Source organism: Oncorhynchus clarkii, chromosome 3, assembly GCF_045791955.1.
Source record: "Oncorhynchus clarkii lewisi isolate Uvic-CL-2024 chromosome 3, UVic_Ocla_1.0, whole genome shotgun sequence".
Taxonomy (NCBI): Eukaryota; Metazoa; Chordata; class Actinopteri; order Salmoniformes; family Salmonidae; genus Oncorhynchus; species Oncorhynchus clarkii.
This window is the reverse complement of record NC_092149.1, coordinates 22,398,229-22,418,382: the sequence shown is the minus strand read 5'-3', so window position 1 is coordinate 22,418,382 and position 20,154 is coordinate 22,398,229. Positions and strand designations below refer to the sequence as shown.

The following is a 20,154-nucleotide window of genomic DNA, read 5'->3' as shown; positions in this document are numbered from 1 at the left end:
TTCGGCGAAAGCAAACCAAGCGTTCATGTAAGGACATCTCTCTCAGCAGACAAAACATTACAAACAGCAAGCAGCCAAGTAGATTGGTCACGAAAGTCAGAAAAGCAATAAAACGAATCGCTTAGGTTTGATGATATTCGGATGTTTGCACTCACGAGACTCCCAGACTCCCAAAATGTTCCTTTTGTTCCATAAAGATTATTCTTTATATCCAAAATAAGTTATATCCAACCAATAACTTGGTTGGCGTGTTATGTTCAGAAATCCACAGGCTCGAGCGGTCACGACCAGGCAGACAAAAATTCCAAATAGTATCACACACACACACACACTACCACCCCTTAATTCATCCCTCCACCGTGTTTGATGATGGATGCCTTTCCCTCAGTCTTGTTGGTGTATGAGAATGCTGAATAATGCTCTTCCATCACGGTCACACTAAACGGTCACACTAAAAACAAGAAGACACAGAGAAACTGCTGCTGCCACCCTTACCCACTCCTGAGCCAAGATGAATTCCTGTTTGACTAGGCTTATACAGCAAGTCACTGTGGACTGAAGCTCCTCCATGATCCAATAATATAACAGTCATAGAAGTGTCCAGAATTTGACCTCTGCTGAAAAAAATAATATTGGCTACATGAGCTGCCAGACATGTGAGAGGACTGCTCAGAGAAGAGAAACAGACACATATTATTGCATCAGAGGTCGTTATGTCTCAGTGTTGAATGCACACTGGGCTATGTTGTTGATGTTGAGGAAGTCATGGCGTATACAAGAGCTAACAATACATGTGTGTGATTATTATTCATCTTATCAGTAAAACCTCACCCAAATGGCCCTCTATTCCCTACATAGTGCATAACTTTTGCCCAGGTCACATAGGGCTTTAGTCAAAATTAGTGCACTGTATAGTGAATGAGGTGCCATTTGGGATGCAGACAACATGCAGTCATTTGTTTTCTGACTAACTGAGTCCTTCCTACATGCTGACTTAGTGCTTAGAAGGGGCCACTACAAACTCCTTATTAGAGCTATTAGGCAATGACTTCCAGAGCCTGGGACGATCGTAGGAAGTATTTAAATGTAGAGTTGGAATGGAAAAGAGAGTGTGGGAGGTGTGGGAGGCAGAAATGTGTGTGTGTGTGTGTGGTCTGTGCTACTCTGTGCTCCAGAAACACACAGTGAGCATGAGGTCATATCCCCTTGATGAAGCAAGAGGAAATTAGCCATCCCTTTAAGACTGATGCGATAGTTCTTAATAAAACAAACACCACTGGACCTTTCTTAAAATAAGATAGAGGGCTGAGCTCTGAGTGTGTATGTATGTATGTAGCCTAGTGGTTGGACTAGTAACCGGAAGGCTGCAAGTTCAAATCCCCGAGCTGACAAGGTACAAATCTGTCGTTCTGCCCCTGAACAGGCAGTTAACCCACTGTTCCTAGGCCGTCATTGAAAATAAGAATTTGTTCTTAACTGACATGCCTAGCAAAATAAAGGTAAAATAATTTTTGGGTAAAAAAATTACATGTGTGTGTGTGTGTGTGTGTGTGTGGGGAACTCTGCTTCTTCTCAACCAGGAATGTAAACAGGGCTAAAAGTAAGCTAGGGGGCTCCAACTTTCCCCTCTCACTGCTGTATCCTAGTTTACATCTCCCCTGCAGAGATTACAGTATCAAATACATTACATGTTTTCACTGTCATTCACATAAACACTGTCCACTTAAGACTTGCGACCTGTTCAGTTTGTTTATGAAGAGAAGGCCCATAAATCTATTGTACCAGTCATCAGAAAGAGATTAAGAAACCAGGGGGAGATGCAATTGATTAGGAACCTTAGATTACAATTATTTATGGACTAGATCACTCATAACCATAGTAATAGGACTTGTTCTTCCACTGAGCCCCTACCCAGCCTGTTATGATGTACTTGGCTGTGTGTTGGCACCATAGTAATTCCACTGGGTGTTTATATAGACTGACAATGACTGAAAACGTGCAAAGGCTGATTAAGGCATTAAAGCGGCAACACAATGGGAGACAAATGAAAGATAAAGATAGAGAGTTTGTGTTTGAATTGAACTGCAGAGAGAGGAGAGAGTTATTTTGATCAATTTAGGCAGACAGTATTGGACAGACCAGGGAGTCAGGTGACAGTGACAGTCCCCTCTGTAACAGATCTGCCATAAAACACTTTGTCTTGCCATTATGATTACACAGACACAGAGCTAACACCTGCCGTGACACTAGTCACATTAGTCACTGAAGGGGAGGAGGAGTGGTATTGTAACTGCCAAACATCAGGCAGCTCATTCAGACACTGTCTGACAGCAACCATGTTGCAATAAATTAGCTTGTCAATTAACTCACAGACAGCCACGGCAACGTCTTGTCTGGCCACACACACTAAGCCCTTCCCCTTCACAAGCACCCGTTCAGCAAAGGAGAACAGTCTAGGGGTAGGGGAGTAAAGTAAGCAGTCTTACCGTTATAAGTCACTCTGGGTTTGGTCAAGCACATGACGATGTGTAGATCCATCTCATCCGTGGAGACAAACTTGGAGCAGACAGGGCACATGAAGCCTGCATGGAGGGAGAAGGGAGGAGGAAAGGAAGACCAAGTGGTAAATATGAGAAATCTAATTCTGTAAAGGGAAATCATTAAGTACCTATGCTGTTACCATAACACAGCATCCCACACCCACACTCCTCCGCCCAGCCATCACAACATTCTCTCTCTGACATTACAAACTGAGTTCTCCCTATTACATTCTCCTGTAATTACACTCTATGAGTCACACTCAATAATCTCCCTGTGATATTAACAGCAAAGATGATAAAATGAGGTGATATTTAACACTGATTGCAAAGCTTGTCTTGACATTATCACTATGATGCAGCAGATTGCAGAGACGCCCTTTAAACAGATTATTAATTCAGCCGTAACACAACTAGACAGCCAAACAGACTGACAGACAGGGTTTAATGTTGTTATCGATGATGTGGTATGATAACATGTGGTTAGTGTAGGACTGATAGGGGTAGTATAGGAGGTATCTATCATTTGACTGGACTAGCAGCTGGGTTTATGGCAACCACCTCGGGTGGGCACAGAGGTAGGGAGTGTGTGTGTGTATGTGTGTGTATGTATGTATGTATGTATGTATGTGAGTGAGTGAGTGAGTGAGTGAGTGAGTGAGTGAGTGAGTGAGTGAGTGAGTGTATGTCTGTGTGAGTGTGTGTGTGTGTGTGTGTGTGTGAGTGTGTGTGTATGTATGTACAGTGAGGGAAAAAAGTATTTGATCCCCTGCTGATTTTGTACGTTTGCCCACTGACAAAGAAATGATCAGTCTATAATTTTAATGGTAGATTTATTTGAACAGTGAGAGACAGAATAACAACAAAAAAATCCATAAAAACGCATGTCAAAAATGTTATAAATTGATTTGCATTTTAATGAGGGAAATAAGTATTTGACCTCCTCTCAATCAGAAAGATTTCTGGCTCCCAGGTGTATTTTATACAGGTAACGAGCTGAGATTAGGAGCACACTCTTAAAGGGAGTGCTCCTAATCTCAGTTTGTTACCTGTATAAAAGACGCCTGTCCACAGAAGCAATCAATCAATCAGATTCTAAACTCTCCACCATGGCCAAGACCAAAGAGCTCTCCAAGGATGTCAGGGACAAGATTGTAGACCTACACAAGGCTGGAATGGGCTACAAGACCATTGCCAAGCAGCTTGGTGAGAAGGTGACAACAGTTGGTGCGATTATTAGCAAATGGAAGAAACACAAAATAACTGTCAATCTCCCTCGGCCTGGGGCTCCATGCAAGATCTCACCTCGTGGAGTTGCAATGATCATGAGAACGGTGAGGAATCAGCCCAGAACTACACGGGAGGATCTTGTCAATGATCTCAAGGCAGCTGGGACCATAGTCACCAAGAAAACAATTGGTAACACACTACGCCGGGAAGGACTGAAATCCTGCAGCGCCCGCAAGGTCCCCCTGCTCAAGAAAGCACATATACATGCCCTTCTGAAGTTTGCCAATGAACATCTGAATGATTCAGAGGACAACTGGGTGAAAGTGTTGTGATCAAATGAGACCAAAATGGAGCTCTTTGGCTTCAACTCAACTCGCTGTGTTTGAAGGAGGAGGAATGCTGCCTATGACCCCAAGAACACAATCCCCACTGCTTTTGGGGGTGTTTTTCTGCAAAGGGGACAGGACAACTTCACCACATCAAAGGGACGATGGACGGGGCCATGTACAGTCAAATCCTGGGTGAGAACCTCCTTCCCTCAGCCAGGGCATTGAAAATGGGTCGTGGATCGGTATTCCAGCATGACAATGACCCAAAACACACGGCCAAAGCAACAAAGGAGTGGCTCAAGAAGAAGCACATTAGGTCCTGGAGTGGCCTAGCCAGTCTCCAGACCTTAATCCCATAGAAAATCTGTGGAGGGAGCTGAAGGTTCGAGTTGCCAAACGTCAGCCTCAAAACCTTAATGACTTGGAGAAGATCTGCAAAGAGGAGCGGGACAAAATCCCTCCTGAGATGTGTGCAAACCTGGTGGCCAACTACAAGAAACGTCTGACCTCTGTGATTGCCAACGAGGGTTTTGCCACCAAGTGGCCACTAAGTCATGTTCTTCAGAGGGGTCAAATACTTAAAATTAAAATGCAAATCAATTTATAAAATTTTTTGACATGCGTTTTTCAGGATTTTTTTGTTGTTATTCTGTCTCTCACTATTCAAATTAACCTACCTTAAAATTATAGACTGATCATTTCTTTGTCAGTGGGCAAACGTACAAAATCAGCAGGGGATCAAATACTTTTTTCCCTCACTGTATGTATGTATGTATGTATGTATGCATGTATGCATGTATGCATGTATGTACAGTGCCTTGCGAAAGTATTCGGCCCCCTTGAACTTTGCGACCTTTTGCCACATTTCAGGCTTCAAACATAAAGATATAAAACTGTATTTTTTTGTGAAGAATCAACAACAAGTGGGACACAATCATGAAGTGGAACGACATTTATTGGATATTTCAAACTTTTTTAACAAATCAAAAACTGAAAAATTGGGCGTGCAAAATTATTCAGCCACTTTACTTTCAGTGCAGCAAACTCTCTCCAGAAGTTCAGTGAGGATCTCTGAATGATCCAATGTTGACCTAAATGACTAATGATGATAAATACAATCCACCTGTGTGTAATCAAGTCTCCGTATAAATGCACCTGCACTGTGATAGTCTCAGAGGTACGTTAAAAGCGCAGAGAGCATCATGAAGAACAAGGAACACACCAGGCAGGTCCGAGATACTGTTGTGAAGAAGTTTAAAGCCGGATTTGGATACAAAAAGATTTCCCAAGCTTTAAACATCCCAAGGAGCACTGTGCAAGCGATAATATTGAAATGGAAGGAGTATCAGACCACTGCAAATCTACCAAGACCTGGCCGTCCCTCTAAACTTTCAGCTCATACAAGGAGAAGACTGATCAGAGATGCAGCCAAGAGGCCCATGATCACTCTGGATGAACTGCAGAGATCTACAGCTAAAGTGGGAGACTCTGTCCATAGGACAACAATCAGTCGTATATTGCACAAATCTGGCCTTTATGGAAGAGTGGCAAGAAGAAAGCCATTTCTTAAAGATATCCATAAAAAGTGTTGTTTAAAGTTTGCCACAAGCCACCTGGGAGACACACCAAACATGTGGAAGAAGGTGCTCTGGTCAGATGAAACCAAAATTGAACTTTTTGGTAACAATGCAAAACGTTATGTTTGGCGTAAAAGCAACACAGCTCATCACACTGAACACACCATCCCCACTGTCAAACATGGTGGTGGCAGCATCATGGTTTGGGCCTGCTTTTCTTCAGCAGGGACAGGGAATATGGTTAAAATTGATGGGAAGATGGATGGAGCCAAATACAGGACCATTCTGGAAGAAGACCTGATGGAGTCTGCAAAAGACCTGAGACTGGGACGGAGATTTGTCTTCCAACAAGACAATGATCCAAAACATAAAGCAAAATCTACAAAGGAATGGTTCAAAAATAAACATATCCAGGTGTTAGAATGGCCAAGTCAAAGTCCAGACCTGAATCCAATCGAGAATCTGTGGAAAGAACTGAAAACTGCTGTTCACAAATGCTCTCCATCCAACCTCACTGAGCTCGAGCTGTTTTGCAAGGAGGAATGGGAAAAAATTTCAGTCTCTCGATGTGCAAAACTGATAGAGACATACCCCAAGCGACTTACAGCTGTAATCGCAGCAAAAGGTGGCGCTACAAAGTATTAACTTAAGGGGGCTGAATAATTTTGCAGTGAGTGTGTGTGTGTATGCGTGAGTGTGTGTATGTGTGAGTGTGTGTGTGTATGTATGTGAGTGTGTGACATTATTGCATCAATATTAACACCTGCTCACCATCCATCCCTCAAGTCCAGCTAGTCCTAACTGATAACAGCCCTTTCCTGCTGCCAATGACCAAAAGCTCAGGCAGTCTCCTCGTGGAGTGCAATGAGAGGCAGGTGGTTAGAGCGTTGGACTACCCCTGAACGAGGCAGTTAACCCACTGTTCCTAGGCCGTCATTGAAAATAAGAATGTGTACTTAATTGACTTGCCTAGTTAAATAAAGATTAAATAAAGGTGTAAAAAAACAAAAACAAACAAAAAACGGCCAAATCGGTGTCCAAAAATACAGATTTCCGATTGTTATTAAAATTTAAAATCGGCCCTAATTAAATCGGTCAACCTCTAGTACACACACACACACACACACACACACACACACACACACACACACACACACGCACACACACAAAGACACACACACGTACACTACACACACAAACGTACACTACACACACAAACACACATACACTACACACACACACAAACACACACACACAAACACATACACTACACACACACACACATACTACACACACACACACACACACACACACACAAACACATACACTACACACACACACACATACTACAAACACAGAAACACATACTACACACACACACAAACACACACACACACATACTACTAACACACACACACACACATACTACTAACACACACACACACACACACACACACACACACTACAAACACATACTACACACACACACACACACACACACACACACACACACATACTACTAACACACACACACACACACACACACACACATACTGTACAAACACACAAAGTTGCATGAGCCTTTTACTTCAGTGTGCTAAATCAGGGTCACACAGAGTGTTTCTTGGTAGTCTTAAACAATTCTACTTTGAAACAAAAGTATACACCTCACACACATGCTTATGGTAAAAAAATAAGACAGCTGTACCATGTCAGATATAGAGTTGAAGTGTATTAACTTGTGAATTTGCATCCCAATATTACACTTTATATACAGTACATCACAGAAGACTGAAAAAGAACATATTTGACATAGAAACACCGGATTTCCGTCTGGTTTTTAGAAATGATCTTCATTAATGATGAAATGATAACTATTAATAACATTCCACCAGGTGAAATTGTGTCACTTCTCTTGCGTTCATTGCACGCAGAGTCAGGGTATATGCAACAGTTTGGGCTGCCTGGCTCGTTGCAAACTAATTTGCCAGAATTTTATGTAATTATGACATAACATTGAAGGTTGTACAATGTAACAGCAATATTTAGATTTATAATTAAGTCTATGATTTGATATTTGATAGAGCAGTCTGACTGAGCGGTGGTAGACAGCAGCAGGCTCGTAAGCATTCATTCAAACAGCACTTTCGTGCGTTTTGCCAGCAGCTCTTGCGCAGTTTATGACTTCAAGCCTATCAACTCCCGAGATTAGGCTGGTGTAACTGGTGTGAAATGGCTAGCTAGTTAGCGGGGTGCGCGCTAATAGCGTTTCAAACGTCACTCGCTCTGAGACTTGGAGTAGTTGTTCCCCTTGCTCTGCAAGGGCCGCGGCTTTTGTGGAGCGATGGTTAACGATGCTTCGAGGGTGGCTGTTGTCGATGTGTTCCTGGTTCGAGCCCTGGTAGGGGCGAGGAGAGGGACGGAAGCTATACTGTTACACTGGCAATACGAAAGTGCCTATAAGAACATCCAATAGTCAAAGGTATATGAAATACAAAATGGTATAGAGAGAAATAGTCTTATAAATACTATACTATATAAATACTTCTATACAACCTAAAACCTCTTGAATATTGAAGTCTCATGATAAAAGGAACCACCAGCTTTCATATGTTCTCATGTTCTGAGCAAGGAACTTAAACGTTAGCTTTTTTACCTGGCACATATTGCACTTTTACTTTCTTCTCCAACACTTTGTTTTTGCATTATTTAAACCAAATTGAACATGTTTCATTATTTATTTGAGGCTAAATTGATTTTATTGATGTATTATATTAAGTTAAAATAAGTGTTCATTCAGTATTGTTGTAATTGTCATTATTACAAATAAAGAATTTAAAAAAAAATTTGGCCAATTAAATCGGTATCGGCTTTTTTTGGTCCTCCAATAAACGTAATCGGTATTGGCGTTGAAAAATCATAATCGGTCGACCTCTAGTACAGTATGTGTTTGTGTTTGTGTGTGTGTGTGTGTGTGTGTGTGTGTGTGTCCGGACTGATCGAGTCTGTCACCCTGGTTTACAAGGCTCCTGGGATTAAGAGATTATTCAGCCAGTGGCCAACAGGTTCTCACCTCAAGGCCCGTTCCCCTCTGCTTATCACACCCATTATATCCTGCAGCTCACTATAGTGTACACAGTGTGTGTGTATGTATGTGTATTTACAGATTATTTCCTGTAAAATACATCCATATAATATATGAGTCATCCTGATGTGTGCATGCAAACAGACCCACAGGCAGAGCAGGTTTCCATCTTACCATTTCATGCAGAAGAATTACCTGACGCATAAAAACGACAGTAATGTCGGTACAATTTGATACAGTCGGACAGACCATTTGTTTGTTCCACAAGGTGGGATCTTGTGTCGGTAAAATGAATTATGCGAGAAATGGCATTGGAGAGGCCTTTATGTGCAAACATTGATATATTAATCATCACATAGACTATAAACTCGGAATCGCGGCAAGATATGCGCCCACCGTCACAATGTGAAAAAGCATTTCAAGTTCATAAGCAGATGAAATAAGTTATGATGAACTCCACATGGTGGTTAAGTGCATGGTGATCATGCACATTTCCAATAGGCTATTATTTGAATGCTGTTGACATAATGATCAGTGCTTGGCTGCCAATTATTTCATCAAATGATCTCGCTCTTATCCATTTCTAATCATATAACCCCCCCGCCCACTTTATCAGCCAAGTCTTGTCTAGACAGAGAGCCTGAAGCAAAACTAGATTGTGCATGTTTGTGTGACAAAACCATCTGTAGTTGTGATTGAAACCCAAGTAACGTATGTCTTTTAATTGGTACATGGGAACTTAACTGCTTCGTCATCACGCAGCCTTTGGTCCACAAAAAGTGGCGGGAACATGCACATATTGTTTTTAATGCAGATTTTAGAATATTCACATGAAAATCCGTCTCCAATTGGATGGAACCCCAGCTATGGACACACACCAGGATGACTGATGTATTATCAGGATGCACTTTCCAGGAAATTAATCTGGAAATACTCCGTCACAACACACACCCCTGTAGGCCCTGCACTCCTACAGGCAACAATCAATCTCTAGCCCAACTCAACTCTGCAGGGGGTACAGATACGTCTACAGATCTGAAGACAATACTGTAGACAATTTCAGGGGGTAGCCCCGTCTGGGACTCGGTCCGAACCTCTTGACAAGGTTGCTAGGTGTTGGGTTAAGCTTGCTATATTACCCCCTTTCCTTTGGGAGAGCGTGTCCCCACACTTCTCTTTATCATGTCTCTCACATCACATGTACACTCCTCTTCAATGGCTTCACGGGCACCATCCCACTTCAGACACCAATGTGTGTTTGTGTGTGCGTCTGGGTATTTTCAGAATCATTTCCTGGAAAATGCCTCAACAGAATATATGCCTCATCCTGGTGTGCTTGCATACAAACAGACACGTGTGTGTGTGTGTGTGTGGATATTGGCAGTACTAAATGCTAATCCCTTTCTGTGGGGAGGATATTGGAGAGGAGGAGAGGAGTGTCCCACTTCCAGCAGGGACTAGAAGAGATAAGAGGAGATAAGGTGGGAAATTCAAAGCTGAACTACTACACAACTCCCTCAGCATAAGCTGACTAACTGAGGGGGTTAACCATCTCTCCTTCGCTCACCTCCTCTTCCCTCCCTCCATTTAGACACCAAGCTGACACCCTCTGCTCTGGCTCTGGCACAGCAGACTAGCAGACGGGGCAGACGGGGCAGACTATGATGGGGAGAAGGACAGCTGTGACCGTCTCTGTGTCTGCCCAGTGCTCACTATAGGGCACACAGAGTAGGGAGGTGTACTAGCATGGTATGTCTGCCAACTAGGCCTATAGGACAGAATGGAGCACAGTGGCACAGTATGGCCTGTCTGGCCAGCTGTAGGTCCAGCCAGTCTGGACTCTGGATGTATTGAGTCAATACAGATCATCTAAAGGTGATGCAGAATGTCACATACTACGTGTTTAGTTTGTCTGTATGACTGTTCACCTGACATCTCCAGCCTTCACAAGAGAAGCTATCTATCTGTCTGACCACATGCAGTGTAATACAAACCCAACACGGCTGCTTGCTTGGTGTTAAAGGTAACACTCCTATCTAATGACTGTCCTTTGTGTGTGTGCGTGTGTGTGCCTGTGTGTGTGCCACCGTGTGTGTGTGTGTGTAAGTGTGTGTGTGTGTAAATGTGTGTGTGTGCCAGCGTGGGTGTCTGTGTGTATTTGTGTGTGTGCCAGCGTGGGTGTGTGTGTGTGTATGTGTGTCCTCTCTGTGTCTCTGGGTTATTTACTGTAAACCATGGCCACAGTAGGGGAGCAGCTGCATATTAACCAATGACCACATCAACACAGAGCAGGCCAGGGCTAGATCCAGGACCAACTGCCAGAGAACAGCAACTCAAACGTCTTACACCAACACACACAGAGCCCAGTACTCCTACAGGCAACAACCTACATCAAGCCTAATTCAACTCTGCAGGGGGTACAGCTAGATGTACAGATCTGAAGATAATCCACTGGCATGAACTGTATAGACCTACAAGCCAGCTACCACGCAGTAGACAGTAACTGTCAGAAAGCTTGCTGTCTGGGGAGGGAAATAATGCGCTCAATTGTACTGGTAATCATGTTCATCTTGTTTCAACATCTGTTTCTGTGTGTGTGTGTGTGTGTGTGTGTGTGTGTGTGTGTGTGAGTGTGAGTGTGAGTGTGAGTGTGAGAGAGAGAGAGACGGTGAGAGAGAACGAGAGAGGGTGAGAGGGAGAGAGAGCAGACTGTTGGTATAATTCTCTCCTCTCCTGCAGAGAAAGGTTGCACAACATAACATAGCCTTGGCTGCTAGTCTACATCTTTTCTCTGGGTTATTCCATTTCAGGGCTCTGATCTTGCGTCATGCTGCATATAGAAAACATACATTGTCTGATCACGGTGTTGTTTAATTGTCTGGAATTACATTTAATTATAAGTGAATGTTGAGAGAGAGGGACATTTAATTGAAGGAATGCCTATGGAGGGATGGAGGAGAGCTGAAGTGGAACCTTTATCTTGATAAACAGACTAGAGTTAGTGACATCATCAGAGCAATAACATGAGGTGACAGTTTGACAGTCAGTGGGTTTTCAAGACACCCAAAGTCACGTTACATAGTCAAGATAATCAACATGATAATAAAGTAATGAAATCATGGCAGGCTATAAAAGACAGAGTTGGTATGCATGGCCTTAACGGTGATGACATTCACACGCCAGTCAGATAGAGCCCATACAGAACGGTAATGAGGAAGACCCCCCTTTCCCCTCTTTTACACACATGCTTAGTCGAGGTTACTAAAACATTGATCTCAATATCATATTTGGGAAAATACAAGCAAAGGAACAGAACAGAAAACAAAGAGTGGAAAGTAAAAAACATCCCCAAGCCAATGTTCTCCCAGTCAGTCAGTCCCACGGGAAGAGGAGAGAGGCCAGCACCATTAGCAACAATCAGATAAGGAGAGAAGGAGTTGGTGAGGAGAGGAGGAGATGGGGGGATAGAGGGGGAGATGAGAGGAGATGGAGAGTAGAGGAGATGGGGAGTAGAGGGGGGGATGGGGAGTAGAGGAGGAGAGGAGTAAAGGAGATGGGAAGTAGAGGAGGAGATGAGAAGTAGAGGAGGAGATGGGGAGTAGAGGAGGAGATGGGGAGTAGAGGAGGAGAGGAGTAGAGGAGATGGGGGTAGAGGAGGAGATGAGAGGAGGAGATGAGAGGAGGAGATGAGAGGAGGAGATGGGGAGTAGAGGAGAGGAGAGGAGTAGAGGAGATGGGGGTAGAGGAGGAGATGAGAGGAGGAGATGGAGATGAGAGGAGGAGATGGGAAGTAGAGGAGGAGATGAGAGGAGGAGATGAGAGTAGGAGATGGGGAGTAGAGGAGGAAATGGGGAGTAGAGGAGGAGATGAGAGGAGTAGAGGAGATGGGGGTAGAGGAGGAGATGAGAGGAGGAGATGAGAGTAGGAGATGGGGAGTAGAGGAGGAGATGGGAGTAGAGGAGGAGATGGGAGTAGAGGAGGAGATGAGAGTAGAGGAGGAGATGAGAGGAGTAGAGGAGATGGGGTAGAGGAGGAGATGGGGAGTAGAGGAGGAAATGGGGAGTAGAGGAGGAGATGAGAGGAGTAGAGGAGATGGGGTAGAGGAGGAGATGAGAGGAGGAGATGAGAGTAGGATATGGGGAGTAGAGGAGGAGATGGGAGTAGAGGAGGAGATGGAGATGAGGAGGAGATGGGAAGTAGAGGAGGAGATGAGAGGAGGAGATGAGAGTAGGAGATGGGGAGTAGAGGAGGAGATGGGAGTAGAGGAGGAGATGAGAGGAGTAGAGGAGATGGGGTAGAGGAGGAGATGAGAGGAGTAGAGGAGATGGGGGTAGAGGAGGAGATGGGGAGTAGAGGAGGAGATGAGAGGAGGAGAGGAGTAGAAGAGATGGTCTATGCTTGTAGGCTATGTAGCAACGTCACATAGATCATTGTATTTAATTTTTGACAAAGCCGTTAAATGAATACTTTCCCAAGTAAACAAATACTAATGTCCATTCAGATATTCTAATATTTGGTACTGCAGCAACAAATAGCATTAGGTACATCATGCTCTGTTCAAATTAGGAACACCTTCCTTAACTCAGGATATCCTATAAGCCAAACCAAAGGCCTGCGTCAGCATCTATCCCATCTAGCCCCCAGCCTCGATCTTATTAAATCCCATGTATGTATTACATTATCATTTTATGGATCGGCAGGCTAGCTCTAAATGGGATGGTGCGTGGGGCCTTGCCTGAGAACTTCCTTCCTCTCTCACAGCCGTACAGCGCTATTGTCACTATTTCAATTATTTATTTATTTGATCTTTTTTTCTCTTTACTCTGCATTGTTGGAAAAGGAACCATTTCATTGTTAGTCTACACCTGTTGTTTACGAAGTGAGACAAATAACATTTGATTCGATTTGACTTGTATGTCAGCAGGGCCACACACACACACACACACACAGGAGTGGAGAAGAGCTCCAGTCCTCCAGGGCCCCAGTCCGGCTTTCCCATCCTTGTCTGTTGACTATGGTGTGAAGGGACAATCACTACATCTAGCTCCTAAATGGTATGACATTTGTTGTAACACACATCTCAGGCAAAGGAGAACCCCCTTTCTCATGGGCTGTTACAGTCTTAAAATAAAATGCAGAAATAGAATTGTCTATGGTAAACAACAGCTAGTCATGAGCACCAAAACAATCCTGTCAAAATGTCTCCATCCTTGTGATGTAGGTAGTACCCATAATCACTCACCAGACTAACACGCTGGACAGGACAGCCAAGCAGAGACAACCAACCTGACTATGACAACAAAGATGACGCAACACACAGTCAGTTATTTAACCATCAGTTTATTGCATGATGAGACTAGGTTATGTTCTTTTTTTTTAACAAAAACCTTCAAAACGACAGGATTTTATGACGATAGTGAACAGGGACAATGTCGTCCTAATCGTACAATACGCTGTGGATTATTTTCAAACCTCAGCAAATACATAGTGACAGCAGCCTAAAATATGGACTTTTCCATATTTATCATCAGCAGCCTAAAAAGCCTTCTAAAAGCCAGTGCTGCCATGCAGCCTGGAGTCTTCCATCAAGGAGCTGTTCTCCACTCCCCAGTCCCCTGTCCTGCACTCTCTCTGCCACATCAATGATTGATTCTGAGGGCTGGAGCCCCAGGAGAGAGCAGGGGGCCAAAGAATCTCTGCCTGGCTATGGAGGGGGGGATCTGGGCTGAGCAGAGCTAGCATCCCTCCATGGTGCTGCTGGTGATGAGAATGTCACCGTAGCTTTAGCATGATAATCTCTGTGGTACATAAAGTTCCTGTGGGTGGGTAGACCGGCTGACTGGTTGGGACATTATTACACAGACAGACATGAATGTTGTATGATTACTGCTAAAAGTATGAGTATAGACTGAGATAGAGAGAGAGAGTGAAACAGAAAGCAAAATAAAGAGAAATAGAATGAGTAGAGAGAGAAATAGATAGAAAGAGATTATACACTGAGTATACTAAACATTAGGAACACCTTCCTAATGTTGAGCTGATAAATGCTGAAATGATTATCAGTTGAAGTTGAATTGAACAGTGTTAAGCAATCAGAATGACTCATTAAAAGCACTTAGAATGTATGTGTTGCTACTCTAGGGCCACACTACTCATACAGCAAGTTTAGAGATTTTAGTATTCAAAAACATCCAATACCATCAAATATCGTCCTTTTTTTCCATACTGTGATTTGATATTTTGGCCATATCGTCCAGCGTTTGTTGACTCCATTGCTTCCCATAGTTGTTTCAAGTTGGATGGATGTCCTTTGCATGGTGGATCATTCTTGATACACACGGGAAACTGTGAGTGTGAAAAACCCAGCAGCGTTGCAGTTCTTGACACAAACCGGTGCATCTGGCACCTACTATCTGGCACCCTTTCAAACGGACTTCAATCTTTTGTCCTCCCCTTTCACCCTCTGAATGGCACACATACATAATCCATGTCACAATTGTCTCAAGGCTTTAAAATCCTTCTTAGCCTGTCTCCTCCCCTTCATCTACACTGATTAAAGTGGATTTAGGTGACATCAATAAGGGATCATAGCTTTCACCTGGATTCACCTGGTCAGTCTATGACACGGAAAGAGCAGGTGTTGTTAATGTTTTGTATAGTCAGTGTAGAGTGTAAATTTAGGGGCCAGGTTAACCCTGCCAGCGGGCCTGACTGCTACATCACAGTCAGGAAGTAAGGCACTGGGCTGTCACCACACACAACGTTTTAGCTACTCTAGTTACAGAGAAAGACGTGATATCCATAAAGAGTCCAGTGCACCATTGTCTAATTAAGCAATAAGGCTCGAGGGGGTGTGGTATATGGCCAATATACCACAGCTAAGGGCTGTTCTTATGCACTACACAATGCAAAATGCCTGGATACAGCCCTTAGCCATGGTATATTGGCCATATACCACAAACCTCAGAGGTGCCTTATTGCTATTATAAACTGGTTACCAATGTAATTAGAGCAGTAAAAATAAATGTTTTGTCATACCCATGGTATACGGTCTGATATACCACGGCTGTCAGCCAATCAGCATTCAGGGCTCGAACTACCCAGTTTATAATCTATAATCTGTTTGTGGCTGTCACGCCCTGACCTGAGTATTCTTTGTTTTCTTTATATATTTTGGTTAGGTCAGTGTGTGACATGGGTGATGTATGTGTTTTTGTACTGTCTAGGGGTTTTGTAGGTTTATGGGGTTGTTTACCATCTAGGTGTTTATGTATGTTTATGGTTGCCTAGATTGTTTACCATCTAGGTGTTTACCATCTAGGTGTTTATGTATGTTTATGGTTGCCTAGATTGGTTTTCAATTAGAGGCAGCTGTTTATCGTTGTTTGGGAACCATATTTAGGCAGCCATCTGCTTTGGGTATTTTGTGGGTTATTGTCTATGTGATGTTGCATGTTTTCACTCAGTATTTATAGCGGTCACGTTCGTTTTGATATTTTGTTTGTTTGTTTAGTGTACTTCGTGTTTTTTCGTCTTTCATTAAAAAGATGTATTCACATCACGCTGCGCTTTGGTCGCCTCACTACAACGATCGTGACAGTGGCACAACCCTATTTAAGGGCATTTTTATTAGAGAGGTGAAGTGATGACACTCTTTGGGCGAGCTCTCTGAGAGGAGGGGTGAGGAGACAAGGAGAGAGGAGCTGAGAGCAGAGAGATGAGGAAAGAGGCGAGGGTAATATTAGAGAGACACTATCACCAGCCACCCATCTGCCAGACAGCCTCACTCTCCCCATGTGTCACAGTCTGACGTGTCAGGGACTATAATTAAAATCAGAGAACAAGGACAACACTGACGGCACATCAGACGGGCTCTATTTACAGAAATATAGTATGGGAGGGAGGGAGGAGAAAAAGAAAGCCTGTAATTTCCTCTGTTTTTGCTAAAAGGAGGGAGGAAATTGATTGTGTCGGAGGGCCTGGCTGGGTTTGGATCTGGAAAGACAGAAACAATCAGCTCTAGGGAGCAGACAGACTGAACAGACAGAGTATCATGACAAGAAGAGAAAATAGAAAGAGAGATGATAGAAGCTAAACCGCCCACTGCAGCCACTGAACCATGCCCTGTTCACTCTCATCAGCTCGCATGCCCTGTTCTCTCTCATCAGCTCACATGCCCTGTTCACTCTCATCAGCTCACATGCCCTGTTGACTGTCATTGACAGTAGAGCAGTGTAGGCCACAGAGGGCCTGCATGCGGGAGTGAGGGACTGGGAAGATACAAACAGACGGAGAGGGAGAGGGAGACCTAGATCAATGGGATGATTAGGGATGATTAGGGGTCATCCTATTGCGTGAAACCCTGAGCCAGAGAGAAAGAGAGACAGATAGAGAGGTAGAGGGAGAGAGAGGAAGAGAAAGGGAGAAAGAGGGGTCCTGGCACCATCACACAAGGTGAACTTGAGGGTCAAAAAAGAGAAGGAGAAAGAAGAAGGGAAAGGGAGGGGAGAGTGGGTAAGAGTTGAGTATAAATAAACCGGCTTTCAGTCACTGGAGGAAAGTAGAAGTAGGCTACTTCCTGACGAGTTGAGACGTGAAGGTGATGATGATACTGGAAAGCTGAGGAGATGGGGAGTCCTTCTTCTCTATCTGCTCACATCGCAATACCTCACAGACAGACAGACAGACAGACAAGCAAGCAAGCCCCACGGAGCAGATAGCAGAGCGCTATGAAGAGGAATGTTGTGTTCAGGACAGGCAGGCTCAGCCCTAGGCCCTGGAGTGTTTGTATAGGCAGCTAGCCTATCTCTCATCAGCAGGCTTTCTTCTCTCTGTTAATCATCATCTGTCTGTCTGCCATCCCACCTCATCACACAGAAAAAAACAAAGGAGATGGAAAAATAGTCGAAGCAACGAAAAAAAGCGAAGGCAGAAAACAAAGCCACAGACCCTGGCAGGCCGGCACTGCAACTAAAGAACTGTGTTTGGAGTGCCCACTCCGACAAGCAGAGGGCTGCGTGGTGAGTGGCACGTGGGCAAACTGTGCTGTCTCTGTGTGTTGTCACAATACGAAGTGTGTTTTTAGAGCTCTGCTCCCGGCTGCTAATGACCCACATTCAAAGTAAACCGTCCTGGTGAGTTCCACCCTGCACGGCAACCGTATCCATGGTGTCCATACCGCTGCTCATTAGTCCTGCAAGCCTGAGCTTATCAGTAACACAGGGCTCACAGAGACACTGCTAGGCTATACTGCACTGTATTGCACAGGGCTCACAGAGACACTGCTAGGCTATACTGCACTGTACTGCACAGGGCTCACAGAGACACTGCTAGGCTATACTGCACTGTACTGCACAGGGCTCACAGAGACACTGCTAGGCTATACTGTACTGTACTGCACAGGGCTCACAGAGACACTGCTAGGCTATACTGCACTGTACTGCACAGGACTCACCGAGACACTGCTAGGCTATACTGCACTGTACTGCACAGGGCTCACAGAGACACTGCTAGGCTATACTGCACTGTACTGCAAATGGCTCACAGAGACACTGCTAGGCTATACTGCACTGTACTGCACAGGGCTCACAGAGACACTGCTAGGCTATACTGCACTGTACTGCACAGGGCTCACAGAGACACTGCTAGGCTATACTGCACTGTACTGCACAGGGCTCACAGAGACACTGCTAGGCTATACTGTACTGTACTGCACCGGGCTCACAGAGACACTGCTAGTAGTATACACACCCTGTTAACTCAAAAAGGCAAGGTGACAGTGGATTTCTCTGGATCACTGGATTTCATTACTTTAGATTCAAAGGGTTCTGCATGAGGCCAAGTTGACAACTTTACAACTATTAATATGAACTGTTTAGTGAAACAGACGACACACATCCTCTCTCTCCCTCAGTCTGTCTCTCCCTCCCTTTCTCTCTCCCTCTCGCGCTCCCTCTCCATCTCAAGCCAAAAAACTTGAAGATATGCTGAGGATTTGTGTCACTGAACCAATAAAGCCTCTGGCCTCCATGACCCTTGCTCTGTGTGGAGGGGTCAGTGGAGAGATATACAGAGAGAGAAGAGAAGAGAGAGAGGAGAGACACTTGTGCCACACAAACACACACCACACCTGCTCCATCCAGATGGGAGGACTGAGCAGGCAGCAGAGAGAGAGAGATTAGGCAGGCAGGAAAGCAGGTCAGCCGGCAGGAGCATACAGGAGAACCAAGACGCACGTATCTATTCATCCATCCCTCACTCCCTCCCTCCCTAACCCATCCCTCCATCCACACAGGATTCATTTATCAAGGTGGCTTTCTACTGAACTGGAGGGAATGGACTGAGACATAGCAACAGCCACAGTTCTACAGCCACAGCCCAGTTAGCCTAGCTCCCCATATCTACAGCCACAGCCCAGTTAGCCTAGCTCCCCATATCTACAGCCACAGCCCAGTTAGCCTAGCTCCCCATATCTACAGCCACAGCCCAGTTAGCCTAGCTCCCCATATCTACAGCCACAGCCCAGTTAGCCTAGCTCCCCATATCTACAGCCACAGCCCAGTTAGCCTAGCTCCACATACTGTAGGTGCTGTGTAGTCTGAACCGCTCAGTGACTAGGCTAAACGTCTTATTTTGAGAAGGATTTTTTGCTCTGCTCATTTCCACCACTATGCTTATCTTTGTCTCTGGAAGACGCACTGTGTGGTTTAAGTGTGTGCAGTACAGTCCTTCCTCATGCAGCTTAATGACAGTCACAGTGGAAAAATGTGTGACTGTGTTGTTCCACACAGTGGAAAAATGTGTGACTGTGTTGTTCCACACAGTGGAAAAATGTGTGACTGTTGTTGGCCCACATTGGAGTTCTCCTGGTTGATCTCTTTGGCTCCCACACGAAAGCTGGCTTTAGGTAGTCTGAACACAGCAACCCCCCTCTACAACAACACCAATGCTCTGTCTCATAGGGCAAACTTTTCTCTTTATAGTGCATACTATTGACCAGGGCCCATAGGGCTCTAATCAAAAGTAGTGCACTATGAAGAGAATAGGGTATTTGGAATCCCCCCAAGCCTTAATACAGAGGACACAGCAGCAGCAGTAAAACTACACAACATTATTACCAGCCTGGCCGGAGTCAACTCACGTTTTTATTCTATAGGTCAAACTAATCTCTCTACGCAAGATTTTGGTTCTAGGTTAACCGAGATGAAGTCCAAACAGACTTGGGTCAAACACCTCAAACACTTTTGCAAAATCTGAGGTAAATAATTGAAAGAATTTATGACTTGTATTTGACCCGGTACTGTAATCCACAACCACCGCAAACAGTCTCCTATGTTTCTGATTTTTTTAGTACAATGACTCACAGTGTCACTGCTACTACTTAAACAGTTAAATGC

The 20,154-nt window shown here is 44.3% G+C and overlaps 1 protein-coding gene across 1 annotated transcript in view; it reads right to left on the bottom strand.

Moving 5' to 3' along the window:
* LOC139390880 (E3 ubiquitin-protein ligase znrf2-like) overlaps nt 1-20,154 on the bottom strand; it is a 77,812-nt gene that overhangs the window by 28,326 nt on the left and 29,332 nt on the right. The window contains exon 2 of the mRNA XM_071138278.1: nt 2,487-2,582. Coding sequence (XP_070994379.1) covers nt 2,487-2,582 — 96 coding nt within the window. The remainder of the gene's footprint in view (nt 1-2,486; nt 2,583-20,154) is intronic.